Source organism: Coturnix japonica, chromosome 12 (assembly GCF_001577835.2).
Source record: "Coturnix japonica isolate 7356 chromosome 12, Coturnix japonica 2.1, whole genome shotgun sequence".
In the NCBI taxonomy this organism is placed as follows: Eukaryota; Metazoa; Chordata; class Aves; order Galliformes; family Phasianidae; genus Coturnix; species Coturnix japonica.
The window spans coordinates 6,595,164-6,611,121 of NC_029527.1; the positions used below are offsets into that span (position 1 = coordinate 6,595,164).

General features: G+C 49.7%; 2 protein-coding genes across 2 annotated transcripts in view; one reads left to right on the plus strand and one right to left on the minus strand.

Moving 5' to 3' along the window:
• LOC107319866 (filamin-B) overlaps window positions 1–9,156 on the plus strand; it is a 63,387-nt gene extending 54,231 nt beyond the window's left edge. Inside the window, exons 42-48 of the mRNA XM_015875137.2 lie at window positions 55–192; window positions 283–398; window positions 2,188–2,320; window positions 3,345–3,521; window positions 5,753–5,971; window positions 6,858–7,061; window positions 7,349–9,156. Coding sequence (XP_015730623.2) covers window positions 55–192; window positions 283–398; window positions 2,188–2,320; window positions 3,345–3,521; window positions 5,753–5,971; window positions 6,858–7,061; window positions 7,349–7,536 — 1,175 coding nt within the window. The 3' untranslated portion in view covers window positions 7,537–9,156. The remainder of the gene's footprint in view (window positions 1–54; window positions 193–282; window positions 399–2,187; window positions 2,321–3,344; window positions 3,522–5,752; window positions 5,972–6,857; window positions 7,062–7,348) is intronic.
• Window positions 9,157–11,499: 2,343 nt separating this feature from the next.
• DNASE1L3 (deoxyribonuclease 1 like 3) lies at window positions 11,500–15,598 on the minus strand. The gene is made up of 8 exons (XM_015875459.2): window positions 14,890–15,598; window positions 13,852–13,940; window positions 13,439–13,531; window positions 13,197–13,309; window positions 12,711–12,823; window positions 12,461–12,618; window positions 11,998–12,094; window positions 11,500–11,816 (listed from the first exon to the last, which is right to left on the minus strand). The coding sequence occupies exons 1-8, from the start codon at window positions 15,019–15,021 to the stop codon at window positions 11,688–11,690; spliced, it is 924 nt and encodes a 307-aa protein (XP_015730945.1). The 5' UTR covers window positions 15,022–15,598; the 3' UTR covers window positions 11,500–11,687.
• Window positions 15,599–15,958: the final 360 nt, after the last annotated feature.

Sequence of the window (15,958 nt, forward strand, 5' to 3'; positions counted from 1 at the left end):
GGAGCCCAGCTGCAGCAAACTTACACTTGTGTGTTCTCTCATGTGCTTCAACAGCTGAGTTCAGCATATGGACACGGGAGGCTGGAGCTGGAGGACTGTCCATTGCTGTAGAAGGTCCAAGTAAAGCAGAAATTGCCTTTGAAGACCATAAAGATGGATCTTGTGGTGTATCTTACATAGTTCAAGAGCCAGGTACATATCAAGACCAAAGTGTTCTGAAATAAAACTGAAGGCTGCTTCCAAATACACTAAAGAAACTCTCTGCATCTTTTCTCCCCACAGGCAACTATGAGGTGTCCATAAAGTTCAATGATGAGCACATTCCTGAAAGCCCCTACCTGGTTCCCATCATCGCTCCGTCTGATGATGCTCGCAGGCTCACTGTCACTAGCCTTCAGGTGAGACATAAGGAAACATCCCACAGCTTGCCACAGAGACTGATTTCGTCCTTGTTCTCTGAGACCAAAGTGGTTGTCCTTTCTTCTTAGTGATAACCTTGCCTTGGTTAGTGCTTGGTTTCAAGTTCAGCTTGCAGACAGAGAGAGGTTTTTGGGAGCTTGGTAGCATGGGCCAGTAGAGTTGGCCCTACTCTAGCTAGCTAGGATTTGAGGGCAGTAGGCTAGAATACACATACAGCAGGTGTTAATATCTGATAACAAAAAAGAAGAGGAGGTAAACCTTGCTTTCCCGCCTGATTTAGCTTGGGGAAGCCCAGTCAAACCTGAAATGTGAACATGAACAGGCAATGATCACGTTGATAACTGAGCTGCTGTGTCAGCGCGTGGGCTGAAAGCTGCATTTCTGTGGTCAAGAGAGTGTAGGCCATGTAGGAACATTACTGCAGCCTTGTTTGAGGCGGATGGACAGGCCCCCACAGTGGAGTCAGGGCACAGATTCACTCTGGCTGGCATCGCAAAACCACACAGTCACAGCTCAGATCATCCATGAATGGTAGCAAATCTGTGTGAGTGAATTGCAGCTTTGTAGTTGGTCTGGGTTTGTCTGTTAACCTTACCATTATTTTTATGTGCGTGTGTGGTTACTTGCATTAAAGTACAAGTAACATTAAAGGTCTGACTTAAACCTCCAAAGCCAGAAACTTGGAAGTGAGACTGAAAACGTGTGTCTAAATATACTGTACCTCAGTCCTCACTGAATGGCGATTAGCAATTAAGACTTCAGTTGAGGCTTTTTTGATGTGCTCAGCCTGGACTTTGCCCAAATGTTCACTGTATAAATGAACCGTGACAGCTTGTTCCAATAGTGTCTCTTCTAACAAGGAGTTACAAGGGCGTTAATTAGTCACTGTGGTACTGATGTTTCTCTTGTGTTTCATTTAAAGACTTTTGACAGGAATACCCACTTCAGTTATGTCCTGGAGAGGCAGATAAAGCTGAGTGTTCTGTAAAGGAGCTCAGTGTGCAGCTAAACCTGCATCAGGGATTTGCTTTATATAGATCGTACCTCAGTTCTACTCAGTTGCATTTATTTACCTCTCCAGGATTTAATTGAAAACGAAGTCAGGTAAAGTATGTTCAGCATAAAATATTGCTTCTTATAGCTGCATGAGCTCTGCTGTGGCTGTGATGAGCAGTGCCACACGGATGCAGAGCTGAGTTGCCTTCAGCAAGCAGCACTGCACAAGCAGTTCTGCAGCACAGCCACATCTGGTTCTGTGCCTTAAATTGCTTTCTCATTTTAAGACATCTTGTGGCAGCTTCCTAAATGTGACTTCTTTTAGCAAATATAAACATGCCTATTACTCTTTCAGACAAAGGGATTATCAGAGGCTTTTCCCCTGAATGAATCTGGAGTGAATGAACAGGTTGATAATGGAGCTATCTCTTAAACATCCTTTAAATCGAGTGCCTGAATACAGGGGCCTGACCTCAGTGATAATGGGTAGCAAGGCTTGTAAACATGCCTTCGCCTGATCTGACAAAGTGTTGTCTGGCTTCCAAAAATGGTCTGGGACTATTGAAAGGATCAGCATAGCGGATGTGGGCGACTTAAATCGGTCACTGTGTAAGAGTGAAAAACCTTCTGATCTGAGAATTACTGTAAGTCACAACGCTGTCCTTTGTTGAAATCTGAATAATTGTGCTGAAATGATTATTTCTTTTCCTCACATCTTGTACCATTTGAAACAACATTTTAAGTTTGGTAATCTGACTGTTGCATTCTCAGGAGTCTGGATTAAAAGTTAATCAGCCGGCATCCTTTGCTATAAGGCTGAACGGGGCAAAGGGCAAGATTGATGCTAAAGTCCACAGCCCCTCCGGAGCTGTAGAAGAGTGCCATGTGTCTGAGCTGGAGCCAGGTGAGAACGGCTTTACGTTTGTCAGAACACACAGGGTGACTTACACAAATGCTCCTTACCTCTTAGCGAGTGGGTTGAATCCCTTGGTTTGCTAACAGCCCACCAAGGAGCGAGTTCTGTGCTTGGAGAATGGCTTTTGGCTGTCAGCAACTGTGGTAGGAATTGTTCCATCAATGCTTTTCCTAGAGAGCTGATGAAATGATGGAGCCCTAACTTCTGTAAGGCACTGATATTAAAGGGCAAACTCTAAAGGGTTTTCACATGAAGTCTTGGCTTGCCGGCGAAGGTACAGCGACATTATTCATAAAGGAAGGGGCTGAAATATGATGTGGTTGTTGAATTTAGCCAATGAAGTTTATTTTTCAAAGCTACGCTTCCATCTTTGACAAATAGTTTATTTTTAACTTGCACCCGCTCCTTCATATGGAATGTCAAGGAAACTGAACGTAAGCAAACACTACAGAAAGCTCAGCACCTGTTCCAGCAATGAGCTTTTCTTTTTTCAATTGAAGTGTGATTGAATTATGGTCTGTACTGTGCCAGTCTTGCTGCAGCCCAGCTGGAGAAGGTCAGTCACTCCTCTGGGTGAGTGTGCAATTGAAAATGTTAAATATCAGCAAATTGCTGAATGACTCCTAAATAAAGGTGCCTTCTCTGCAGTGTCAGTGCAGCACGCTCACCCTGCTGGTACAGCTTAGCTTGCCTTTCCCAGCTGCTCTGTCTGCCACTGTCAGGCTGGGCTGTGGCTCAGCAGTCATGTCTAGCTCCTGGGCTGCAGGCCGGGTGACAGCCATCCGTTCCTTGCATACAAGGTGAAAATGCAATCCATGACACCTCCTGTGATAAATACTTTGTTTTCCTACTTAAATAGGAGCATAGCAGGTTGCGTGGCTGGGTTTGCTTATGCTGGGACCAGCACGTGTTGAAATGGTGCGAAAGCCTTGCTCAGGCTGCTAACCAGTATTAAGTTCAGCTTCTGCTGCTGTCATCTCTGACATGTCAGAACGGCCTCTTTTCTCTGCAGACAAATACGCCGTTCGGTTCATCCCCCATGAAAATGGCATCCACTCCATCGACGTGAAGTTCAACGGGAGCCATGTGGTGGGCAGCCCCTTCAAGGTGCGCGTTGGTGAGCCTGGCCAGGCGGGCAACCCCACACTTGTCACAGCGTATGGACCAGGCCTGGAGAGCGGCACCACGGGTAACCCTTCTTGTACAGCTCCCTTGCTGGCCTTTGGCTTTCTGGAAAGAGCTAGAAGCTGTTTCCAGGTGTATTTTTATATGACTGCCATTGCTGAGACAGCTGAACTGACACACATGCTCTACTGACCTGGGTGCAGACTAACTTTGCTTTGTCGCATGCTCCTGAAGTCTTATAACCATCAACTAACAGGTCTGCATGCTACGCTGAGCCTCAGTGAACTTAACACCTCTGTAAACCAGCAACTGCAGCAAAAGCTCATTGGTGTTTGTGGCTGCTCTGCAGTGATGGGCAGCTGAGCTCCACGTAGGTGGTCCCCCACAGCTCTGGGGATGCTTTGGCTCAGTTCCACGTGAGAACTGCAGACATGAGGTCTGCGAAGCTTTTGCAGAGTTCTGCAGCCATCAGAAAGCAGTCAGTGACTGCACTGCATGCGTGCTCCAGGGTGGGTGAAAGACCAAGGGGGAATGGGTGCAATCCATAGATTTATTTTGCTTTGTCCTGAAAGTTGGTCATGGGCTGTAGTAGTAAAGCAGGGTTTCCAGCAGCTTGTAGTGAATGCAGTCGTTCAGCTGGCTGTGTAGTCTGAGGAGTCTCCTTTAACTTGCATTCCCCTGTTAATCCACTGGTTGCAGGATGCACCCAGTTAGCTTTCCCTTAGCGCTTGCCGCTCTGAGACTGCGAGTTAAACGTAACATGATGCGCAGCAAGTAGGCGATGTGGTGGGTTGTGCTCTTGTTCGTAGTGTTCCGTACATGCTTCAGGTGCAGCATGAATACTGACCCCATTTATCCCCTTTGGCTGCCCCAGCTGACAGTTCTCAACTCAAGATTGCGGATTATTTTTATTCATTTATACGATTTTGGGCTTTTTAAGAAAAAATATGAAAGCATTCCAGGATCTGTGCTTTGATCTGTTAAACCGTGTGTTTCTGGGGGCCACACACACTGGTGAACAGCATAGCAGAACTGTTCCTTTTTCCCCCTTTGATGTGCAAGGTGACGAGTTCCCTTTATTTTAATCTACTTCTGTCTTTTGTGCATTCTACATTACATATTTTTTTTTCTTCCCTGGAAAAAAGAAAGTTGTGGCTATTCAGGCAAAGCTTGTGCTGCTCTGCAGGAACCAAGCAGCTGATTTTGGAAGTGTGTGGATATAGTGTGTAAGATAAAGATACTTACTGCCTTCGCAGCTCTAATAGGTGGAAACAAAAGCACTCGTTAATACAGCCATTGATACTGCAGAGATGGAGGGATTTTTCTCCACCTATAAAGGTGCTCGAGGTTGTTTTCAATCCAAACAGACTGTTCAGCTGCAGTGCTGTTACTCTGTGCCCCCTTGTTGGCTCCTGGCCGCTGCTCGTGGCGCACTGCCCTGGGAGCTGCTGAGCAGCAGCTCTGCACAATGACCCACTGTGAGACCGAGGGCTGAGCACCTGAACCGTGTGCCTGCAGCCTCCAACAAGGCCAGCCTTCATCTGCACAGCCTGCTTGTGCAGCTTCCTGCTGGATCAGCAGAGCTCAGTGCTGTGCGCTATGGGCTCTCCGAGCATTGCAACACGGCCGCCTCTTGTGCAGAGAGGCCAGAAGTTCCTCCCAGCATTGCCATTGCACTTAGCGTGCTTCAGTCTCACTGCAGTAAACTTTCTCATAGCTGTCTCGGTTTGGTTGCGCCTCTGAGCCCTTTATTCCTCGTCAGCAGCATCTGATACAGCAACCCAAAGGTCGTAAATGTTTGAAGCCAGAGTTTGACAGTAAATTATGTGGGGGGACTGAAAGCCCTCTCTTAAATTTTTCTCGTGCTGCTGGCATTGTGTCACTGGCTTAGAATTAGCAGCAGCAATTTGGTTCTGTGAACCAGATGCTGTAATTAAACAAGCTTTTGTTTCCACACGCTGCTCGGAGTGTTGTTGCAGAGCAGTTCAAACAGCCATCTCCTCCAGGAGACCTCTCAGCCCTCGTCTCTCTCACTCTCTTGTGGGCCCTTCACTGCTGATTTATGGCCCGTATGGTGAGGTGGCTCCCAGCTGCCCTGAGCTCAGGCATGGAGGAGCCTGAGTCGTGGCTTTCCCCTTAGAGCCGGCCTTTTGAAGCCAAAATACTTCCCTTTGGGTCCTGAAGGGATCTCCTGGCCCCCTTGCACCAAGTCACTGGTTCCTGTTTTATAACTGAGGCTGTTTTTGTAACAACGGTGTAAGGAAGAGTGTGTCTTACTGTGCTACGTCTTTCTAGGGTTGCAGTCGGAGTTTTTCATTAACACGACCAAGGCTGGTCCAGGTACCCTCTCTGTTACAATTGAAGGGCCATCAAAGGTGAAAATGGACTGCCAGGAAACTCCAGAAGGTTACAAAGTCATGTACACACCCATGGCTCCAGGAAACTATTTAATTGGAGTTAAATATGGTGGACCAAACCACATAGTGGGCAGCCCCTTCAAGGCAAAGGTTACAGGTAAAAAGCTAACCAGTATTTACTGTGGGCCCGACATACTTAGTGTCACTCAGCAAGTCTGTCCCTCAGAGACAGCAGTCAGTGGAGATGCCTGGTGCCCCAAGACATGAGAGGCAAAGTGCTTCTCTCCATCACTGCCAAACCCTGGGGTAGGAGTGTCAGGGAGAGGCTGTGAGTGGGTCTCACAGATAGACTCTGAAATGGCATCACAGAGAGATGCTAGACCTCGACCTAGCTCTAGGGCACTGGGGATGTATGACTTATTTACCCATTTACCTCCCTGAAGCCTGTAGGCTATGCACTTAGAGCACCAGTGATGCCCCTCTTGGTCTTGTTTTGGTGCATTTCTGGCCTTTACCGAAGGGGTATCTGGGGGCTTGCAGGTGATATGAGGAAGGTTGGTCTTACATCTGAGGGCTCTCTCTCTTCAGTGCTGCGTTGAAGCACTGTTGCTTCCCCAAGCTAGAGGAACGTGGTGGTGGTGGTGGTGGTCTTGGGGTGGGCAGCAGGGACCGCACTCCCCTGGCTGGGACACGCTCTGCTTTCAAAATGGATTGTTGCAAAATTGCACCTGCTTTTCTGCCAACTTGAGCCATTTTTGGCGTTTGGTGATTGGAGCACAATTAACTCTTCTCCAGCAGCAAGCTTTGCTAACTCAGTCCTGAAGTTCCTGTGGTCCTTTCACCACTTAAGGGCTCTGGGATGGGATTGTTGGCAGCGTTACTGGACCATGTCTGTTTAAATACCAAAGAAGGAAATTGCTCCTCTCTGAAAATGCATTTTGGATGCAGAATGCATGCTGGTCACTAGGAGGATTTCGGAACCTCCTTCTAACTGCCTTTTGGACGGGGTGAATCTGAGTGTCAGAGGTTTTTTCTGTTTGCAGGACAGCGACTGGTCTCCCTGGGCAGCGCAAACGAAACCTCTTCCATCATGGTGGAGTCGGTGACAAGGTCATCGACTGAAACTTGCTATAGTGCCATTCCCAAATCCACCTCGGATGCCAGCAAAGTGGTTTCCCGGGGAGCAGGACTCTCAAAGGCTTTTGTGGGTCAGAAAAGCTCCTTCTCTGTGGACTGCAGCAAAGCAGGTAAGGGAGCGGGAGCCCACTGCGTGGTTTAGCTGGATGTCTTTTGCACTGAAACAGCTTCCAGTTAATTGCGAGCTCTGCATTAGGAAAGAGGAGGAGTGTGGCTTTGTGAGCTGGCAGCTAGGAATTAATGAGAACTCTTGGCAGCGCTCTGAGACCTGATCTGCTTTAGCTGTAAATCTGCATTTTGCAGAGTTAAAATTCAGAGCTTGAGGTGATGATCTGGCTGTAAAAACATCACACGTGTTTGTTTAAGTGCATGGGTGCTAACTGCTATTTTGCCCTAGGTTCCAATATGCTGTTAGTCGGCGTCCACGGACCTACAATCCCATGTGAAGAGGTATCCATCAAGCATCTGGGCAGCCACCAGTACAACGTGACGTATGTGGTCAAGGAGAGGGGTGACTACGTCCTGGCGGTGAAGTGGGGTGACGAGCACATCCCTGGGAGCCCCTTCCACGTCTCAGTTCCCTAAACCCACCCCGCGTCCGTCGCTCTGTACATTCACAGCTCGGCCGCAGAGTTATACTGGGTGCAGTCCTGTTGCAAATTGCAGTATCTAGATACCCACGGCTCACATTTCAATACACTCAGAAGTAACTTCTGTAACGTTTTTTTACAAGCATTTCACTTCTATCCTACTTATCAACGTAACACGAATCTATTTAATGTCCTCCTCAAATTGTACCTTTGCAGTGCTGTCCAGGTCACTGTTTGGAGAATCATATGGATAACTAGACACTAATTTCCCTTGTGGATGTTAAAGACTTTAGATGTTAATTGAAAACTGGAATTAGTCTTTGTAATTGGGTATCTTAACTACTGATTTTATTTGACTGGAGACTTTACATTTTAGTTATGGAATATGACTTGGGCTGTCCCCAGTTCAAATTCTTTTCTGTAAAGAAATGAGATGAAACTGGTACTATGATAGGTGCCTTTGTATACTTGATCCATTTTAACGCTGAACATTATAGAAGGCTACTAAAAGTGGCTGTACCACTCAAATTTAAAACATTTTTGGAAACGCTTTGCTAATGGTTTACATTTAGGAAGAGTTTATCTTTTATAGCAGACCAAAAGCAGACTGAACATTGCTTCCTGGGCACTCTCAGCCTTTACGTTAATGCTTTGTAAATTTGTACTGGTAGCTTTTTTGGCCACGATGTTAGCAATGTGCTTTTTAATTAGCTCGGGATTCTGGAGAAATTCCCCAAGCTTTGTTTTACAGGTAACTCCCAGCTGATTTATTGTCATCTTAAGAACAACCCCACTTTGGCTGGGTTAAAAGAGAGCCCTTTGCTTGCCACGTCAGTCCTGTTCTCATCTGAGCGACCCACAATCCACGTGGGTCAGAGCATGGCAGTGTATGTGTATGGCGTAATGGAGGCTGCTGGCTGTTAAGTGAGATGGTGCAAAGCCAGCCTGGGGATGGACCCACACTGTAATTGGGTACTGGGGGGAGGGAAGGTGGGTGTGTAAATCCGCTGATAGCAGCAAAACGAACCAACAAACCTTGTTTGCTGCATGCCATTTTATTCTATCTCAGTCCAAGGACGTGCCCAAGTCATGCTCATCTCCTCTGAAATTCTCTTCCATGCTCTGGAGGGGATTCCTGCCTGGAGTCAAGGAGTGAAAACTTCCATTGTGACTCGTGTTTGTCCTGGGTTACTCAATACCAATACTCAATACCGCTTTCCAAGCGCGTACCTGAATTGCTGTCAGCTGCTGGGGCTTTAGTGCAGCTCTCCACGTGAGCTTTAACTCTGCTATTAGGAGGAGGTAGGATTTGTTGAGAACCTGTTGAAACGTCACTGTCTGTCCCTATGGAGAAGTTCACGCTTTCAGTTCTTTAGTTCCGTCGGATGCACTACCCGTGAGCACAGTTGATTGGGGAAATAAAGGAAGGTTGGGTGTTGTTTTTTTTTTACTGTGCTTTTTTTTGTTGTGCCTTAATGTGAAACGCTCACTATGTTGTAAACTAGGAAGTGGAAAAACGAAATAAACTGGAATAAAATGCAGGATTGTAAAATTGTATCTTATAACTTATTAAATAGAAATGTTTGCTTCATTAAAATGTGCATGTTAAAAACAATGCTGGGTTCTTTTCCTATGTAAGTCCATCACCTCCCACCAGGCTCCAGCCTGGCTATGGCTCAAGGCCCAGCACCGTGCGTGGGGTGGCACAGTGGCAGTGAGCAGGAGGTGGATCCCAGTGGCACCTCGGCTCCAGGGCACGGCCATGGCAACCAGCAGCTGTTTTCCAAAACACAGCTCCTGCCAGGAGCACTGCTGAGCCCTGAGCCACAGCAGGCTGCTGGTGGCTGCCAAGGACTTTCCTGCCCCAGGTTTATCAGGTTGTTTCCTTTCTGCAGTTAGCTGTGTTTCGTAAGCTTTGTGCTAGGTCAGCTCAAAGCTCCTATTTGATGTATGGGGGGAATGGGGCACCAGAACACTCTGTTGAGTAAACCTGAGAGCCAGCGTGGCCGTGCAGGTTCATAGCACACCTGGGTGCTGCTCAGCACCGAGCTGCGTGTACCATTCATTTCTATATTCAGAGAATATAGAAGTCTATAGAAATATAGAACTGGGGGCTGTCACCACATCTGCCTGGATTTGCATCCTCTGTCACCATTAATCTGACCAGATTTAAGTGCCTTCTTCCCATAATGCAAACAAGGCTCATTTATGTAAGTTAAAAGAACAAATAGTGAACCCTGGTGGCTCCCAGGCTCTGTCCTGTGCCCTGGAGCGCTGCAGGGCTCCTTGCCGTGTTCGGGGGCAGCTCTGGATGGAGGCACGGAGCTCTGAGCCGCATCCTTTCCCACGTTGGGTTTGCTACTGACACCGGGATACCGGGATTTACGGCCGAGCCACCAGGGGGGGCCCGAATTGTATTTATTGCGAGGAAGCGGGGCTGCGCTGCGGCTGGGACGGGGTGTTTGCTGCGTGAGGCCGTGCGCCTATGGAGCCCTATGGAGCCCTATAGAGCCCTATGGAGCCCTATGGAGCCCTATGGAGCCCTATGGAGCCCTATGGAGCGCCGTGTGCGCTCTGTCTGCGCTTGGCCGGGGCCGGCGTGGGGGGCGCGGAGAGCTTGGAGCCGCAGAACAGCCCCTTTGTTTGTGCCCCAGCCCCCAGACCTGGCTCGACGAGACAAAGTCTCTCTGGGCCGCTTCTGGTTTCTAGCACAAAACTCCTGCCCGGCAGTAAATAAGGCTCGGCAGCCTCATTCAGCTAAAAAGGGCTTTGTTCTGCTGTGCACCGGCCCATGCTGTGGCTCCGGTTATTTAAAGCCCTGTGCAGCGGGGAGAGCTGAGAGATGGTCCCCTGGTGCAGAACTCAGGAACTAACAAACACATGGGGATATATTTGCAATTCCGCCTGATAAACGCATGCAATAAACAGAGGGATACTCCTGAGACCTCCCCCCTGATGCGTTGGACACCTCCCAGCCCCCCTCCAATGCTGTGAATGGTGCATGGATGCTGCCTGCCCGGAGCGGGGCATCTCTGCACCCTCTGTGCAAGGATGTTCTCCGTAGCTCAGGGTCTCCTCCCCTGTGCCACAGCAGCATCAGAGTGGCAGCTGCTGACATGGTGCCCCAGGCTGCAGCAGTTAATTGGGTTCTGAGCATGCCTCCTGTTTCCAAAGGCTGGGTAAGGCACTGTATGCGCTGTCACAAATAAGGATGAACTTTTTCAGCACGGCCGAGTCGTATTTACCTATTTTTCATGATTGAATTTCTCCATTACAGCTCTTGTGGAGGGAGCGTTCCTCCTTTGTGCAGTTCCTCTCTCTGAGAGGCAGAAGGAGGCTGTTATGTGAGATGTGGGGCCAGAGACCCAGATTGATTTCAGCCTTCTCATAAAGCATTGCTGCTCTCAGCCAGACAGTGGCATTTCCATAAAAATCCCAATGTAAATATTTGTTCTAAATCAGGGCTCTTTCTTTCCTATTGCCTCGGCTGGAGCATTAATCAAGGCAGCTTATGAAACGCTGTATCGCTTTCAGATTAATTGCTGCTGAAAGTCAGGGCACTCGCTGTCCCCCACTGGCACGATCTGCTCCACATTCCCTCTCCCCAAAGACCCTTTGCACAAAAGCTGAACTGTTTCCTCCCCCACAGGCTGGATCTGTTTGCCAGCAGACAAAGCAAGGGGAGTGCATTAAGGTGAATATTTGCCTTTAGGAACCGCTGGATTATTTTCACATTGCTGATGCCTTCCGTGTGACAAGGCAGGCACTAAATACAGTGATCTGAGAAAGCAAAGTACCGTGAGGCTAAATAAGCACTATTCAGTGATGTCTGGTTTACTGCTAATTTTCAGCCACCCATGGGGAGGCGCAGAGCCCCTCTGTGTGCTATGGGTACAGTGTGAAGCTCTTTGTCTGTCCATCACTTCACCCTTGTGAGCAGTGCAGGACGCTCAGCACGCTGCTTCTAGCTGATTTATTTGCACTGAGCTTACAATCAAGAAGGTTCCATTCACCTTCAGACCCAAAACGTTTGAAATGTGACCAAATCTTTCTTTTCCTGCTAAATACTGCACCGGCTGTGAGCGCATCAGCTGGAAGACCCGCTGTTATCCTTGTGTTCTCATTGTGTGAGTGGACCCGGCGTGCTCATGAGCCCGAGCGGCGGTTCCTTCTTGCTCTCCCCTTCCTTGAGAACTTGGATTTTATCCAGTTGAAGAAGCCACCGCGTGCCTTCAGCTCAAACTCCACCGGGAAGTGGTCGCTCACCCCCAGAGCCTGCGGGAGATGGGGATGGGGAGGTGGGGGGGGATGCACTGCACTCTGTGTGGGTGCAGCTCTATAGACTGAGCTGTGCATGTGTGCATCTCCTGCTGCACGGCTGGGCACTGCTGGCCCTGCTTTGGCCAAGGGTTTGGTGCCCAGGGGAGCCCTGCTGCACGGGATGGGCTGTGCCTACCTGCTCCTCACTCATCTGAAAAGCCGTCTGGAAATCAAAGATGTGAGTGGAGTGTGGCACGACGGCCTGGCTGAGCTGCTCCCCACTGACCACGATCCTGCAGGAAAGGGAACAGGGCGCTGGTAGGGGCTGCAATGAGTTGATGGCCTCCATGTGGTCACAGCTGCAAATGGTGCATCCCTACACACGGCTCGCTGGGGGATGCCCCCAGCTTCCTGCCACAGCCGGCCCATCACCTCCCTTGGCAGTGAGACACACAAATACCTCAGCGTTCAGATTAGGAACACAAGAGCAAGAACCACAGTATGAAAACACGGCTGAGGCATCCCCCTGCACAAGTGGCTGCAGCACTGCCTGACACAGGGAAGATTTCACAGCAGCTCAAAGTTAGTCTGCCATTGGCACCTTTCCGTGTGCTGTTTTGTCATGGGGTGCTATAAGCAGGGGGAGGTTTGGTGGGCACCTGTCATAGGGGCAGCTGGTGCTCCTCCTGACTGTCGTGTCGTTAGTGTCACTGATGAGCCAGGTAAACTCTGAGCTCGTCCTCAGGCGGATGTTCTGCCAGTGCTTCCGTGGAACGTAGCTGCAACCCGCGTTGAAGTCCCCCATGAAGACAAAGTTCTGCAAGGCAGAGAGGGGCTCAAAGGCACTTATGAAGATGGATCTTCAAAATGAGACCAGCAGGAGCCTTTGTAGTCCCCAGGGCGACCAACCTTGGTGCCCCAGTGCTGCTTTATGTCCAAATACACATCGTAGAGCTCATCAATCTCCCGTACCGCCATCTCTGGTGCAGTGTGCAGAGGGACTATAGCAAACTCTTGGACAGCTTAAAAACAAGGAAAAAAACAAAAAACAAAAACAAACAAACAAAAAAACCCACAAAAAACAAGGAAAAAGAAATACAGTGGTTAAACACACAATGAATCACATTTTCACAAAGAAAAACAAACTGGTTGGGAAGGCAGAAGTTTTCCTAAGGAAGAAACAGCTCTGGCTGCACATCAGAGGGTGTTTGCTGTGTAATGGCAGCATCCCCAGCTCGAGATCATCAGCTGAGGCCGGGCTGAGGACATGGGGACGTGCTGTGCTGCTGGCACCTGCCCCAGCCCTGCTGCCAGCACAGGCACAGCCGTGAAGCCTGGGCTGCTGAGGTGTGGGCATTGCAATGGAGGGACAATGCGCTGCTGGGAGCATCTCACCAGTTTTTGGTGACTGGAACCAGACGATGAAGGGCTCTCTGGAGAAGGCGTCCTCATCCCCAGGCTGGGTGTCGGGGTACTGGTAGTATTGTTTCACTGACACCAGATTTCTCCTGCAACAGAATGGTGGAGATCCCATTAGTGGTGGCTGTGCTGTGACACCCAGAGCAGCTGCCCCAGCCCTGGTGTGCATCCTGTCCCCACAGGGTGATGCACTGGAAGGGGGTGCCACCCACCCTTACCTGTAGAGGAAGGCATACTGCTCCTTGTATTTAGTCCTGCCCAGCCGCCCGCTGACCATGCAGCTGTATTCCTCCCTGTTGCCTTTTGTCTGGCTGGAAGGAGAGGGGCTGCTTAGTGAATCCTCCAATGTGAAAGGTGCATACACTGACCGCACTTCTCCAAAATCACATCCCCTGCATCAGCCTGGAGCCAGCTTTGCCCAGCCCATTTCAGCTCTCTCCCCACCATTGTCCCAGCAGCACGGAGCTGCAGAGCTGAGCACAGACCGAGCATCCTTCCCAATAACTGCCTCCTGCAGGATTTATTGTATTCAGAAATATGCAGCCCAGGCCACTGTTGGAGCAGGTCGGATGGCACAAAGCTGCCTGCCTGCCCCAGCAGCCTCCTGCCCATACACGACACACCGCCTTACCCAGCCAGCTGCTGTACGAGCAAGGGACACGTCCTGTTCTTGTTCTCCTTTATCTCCATCAGCAGCATGATGTCACAGCGAGAGATGATCTGCAGTGGGAAAGAGCAGAGGCAAGCCTGTGCTTGGTGTGTTTGGGGGCGTTAGGGAGGAGTGGGGAAGAAGTGGCTGCTGCTGTGCAGCTGTTGGAAAGGCCCTGGATGTGGGCAGCAGTGCAAGCAAAGCCCTTCTCCTTTCGGCACTGGGAGAAGGAACTGGGAGCAGAGCGGTTTCAGCTTTGCAGCTGGTTTTGTTTCTCTCCAAACCTTGTGGGGGCCATTTGTGGGGAAAACAAAACCCTTTCTGCCCCCTGAAACTGTAAATACACCATCCCTCATTTATTTATCCCACCATAGTTCTGACTGTACTACGGCCATTCCAGCACAAAGAGCAGCAGCAGCCCCAGAGCTGCAGCCTGGCACAGAGTGCTGCCCCACGTCCCTGCTGCTGTGTTGTGGGTGGCACTGCCGAGCTGTGAGGCTGAACGTGGCTCCTTCCATGTTAAACCAAGTCACCTCCAGCTCCACAGAGCCGACAAGATGGTGAGGCTTTGTCTAAAGAAATCTGCAATCAGGCTTTGCAGTTCTGCACCACTCTGCAAGATGATTCTCTGCCGTCTTGAGAATACATTTAATTAGGCAGGAATGTTTCAGAATAATTAGCACTTAAGCAAGGTAAAGAGCATATCACAAAGCGAAGCTCTGTGGGTTCCAAGCAAAAGCCGCTTTTACTGCGCAGAAAGGTTTTCATCCATTCCTTGCTCAAATTCCAAAGGAAATGGCAAGTGCTGTCTGTGCTGTACTCTCACGCAAGCTGAAAGCACTGTAAGTGCTCCATTGCACTGCAGCCTTGATTCTCACTTTAACAGCATGAACGGTTTCAATTATTTACTCATTCTTCCACTGGAAATTCAAGTATGAATAAAGAAATGAAGCACAAGATGGTGCAGATGAGAAGCCCACACTAAGCCCCACATCTGTCCCACCCTGGCAGTGGACGTACCTTCACCACAGCATCCAGCACCTCGGCTCTGGCTATTTTGGCTTGTCCGAAAGACCTCACGTTGAAGGAGCAGATCCTCAGGCTCAGAGATGGGTTGAAACAGAGGAGCGAAAACAAGACAAAGAACAACATCCTCAGGGACTTAGACAAAATGAGCAGCTGTGAGCGTGCCTATTAATATGTACACGTGTTTTTGTGCATTCGTCCCTCTGCAGCCAGCTGAGAGGTCAGAATGCTCAGCTGTGTCAATCAAGAACAGGAATTGCCATTTCCTCCTTTCCCTCACTTCCATCTTCCAAAGAAGCGCTGGGACGCTGATGCTGCTCTGAGGACAGCCCACTTTTCTGAGCCAAGTACTGAGCCCAGAAGAGGCCGTGGCTCTGCCAGACCCTCAGTGAGAGGCAAAGAACCTGGGGAGCTGGGAGTGCTGGATGGGGTCTGATGGGCACTGATGGTGGGCACCAAGGATCTGGTGAAAGGTGGTGGCACACCCTGAACATGGGCAGGACAAGCTCTGACAGAAAAGGGCCTTTCCATACACTTACCATCTCAGTGTCTAAAAGAACATGTTTGGGGGCTGTAGCCCTGAGCTTCATGCCCTGCCTCCCTACCAAGGGCAGCTTCTGTGTCAGTCTGACTCAGCTCCCACCTCATGAACGTAGTAGCACGAGGTGACCTTGCTGGGGATCCAGCTCCTCCCTGCACTGCTTTATCTCCTTCTACCCTTTGTACTACACTGTAATGCAGAGGTGGTGCAGCTCGGGCTGTCCCGCTCTTGCACAAGAGCAGGGGAGGTGCTGGCTGCTGGGCTGGGTGCATCCCCACCCATCCCTGCCACGTGTGGCCGTGGCATCCCCCATGCTGGCCATGAGCACACCTTCTGCTTTGCTGCAGACTGGTTTTTCCTTTGTTTTTGCTTCCAAGCAACAACCACAGGCTGTTCTCCCATTCACCCCATAAAGCTGCTCCATGAGGTCCATTCTCTGGCTAGAGATGTGGGTGGTGAGGCTCAGGGCTCACAGCAGCACCATGTAGGTACTGCAGTTCTGCTATTTCTGGAGCAATGTTT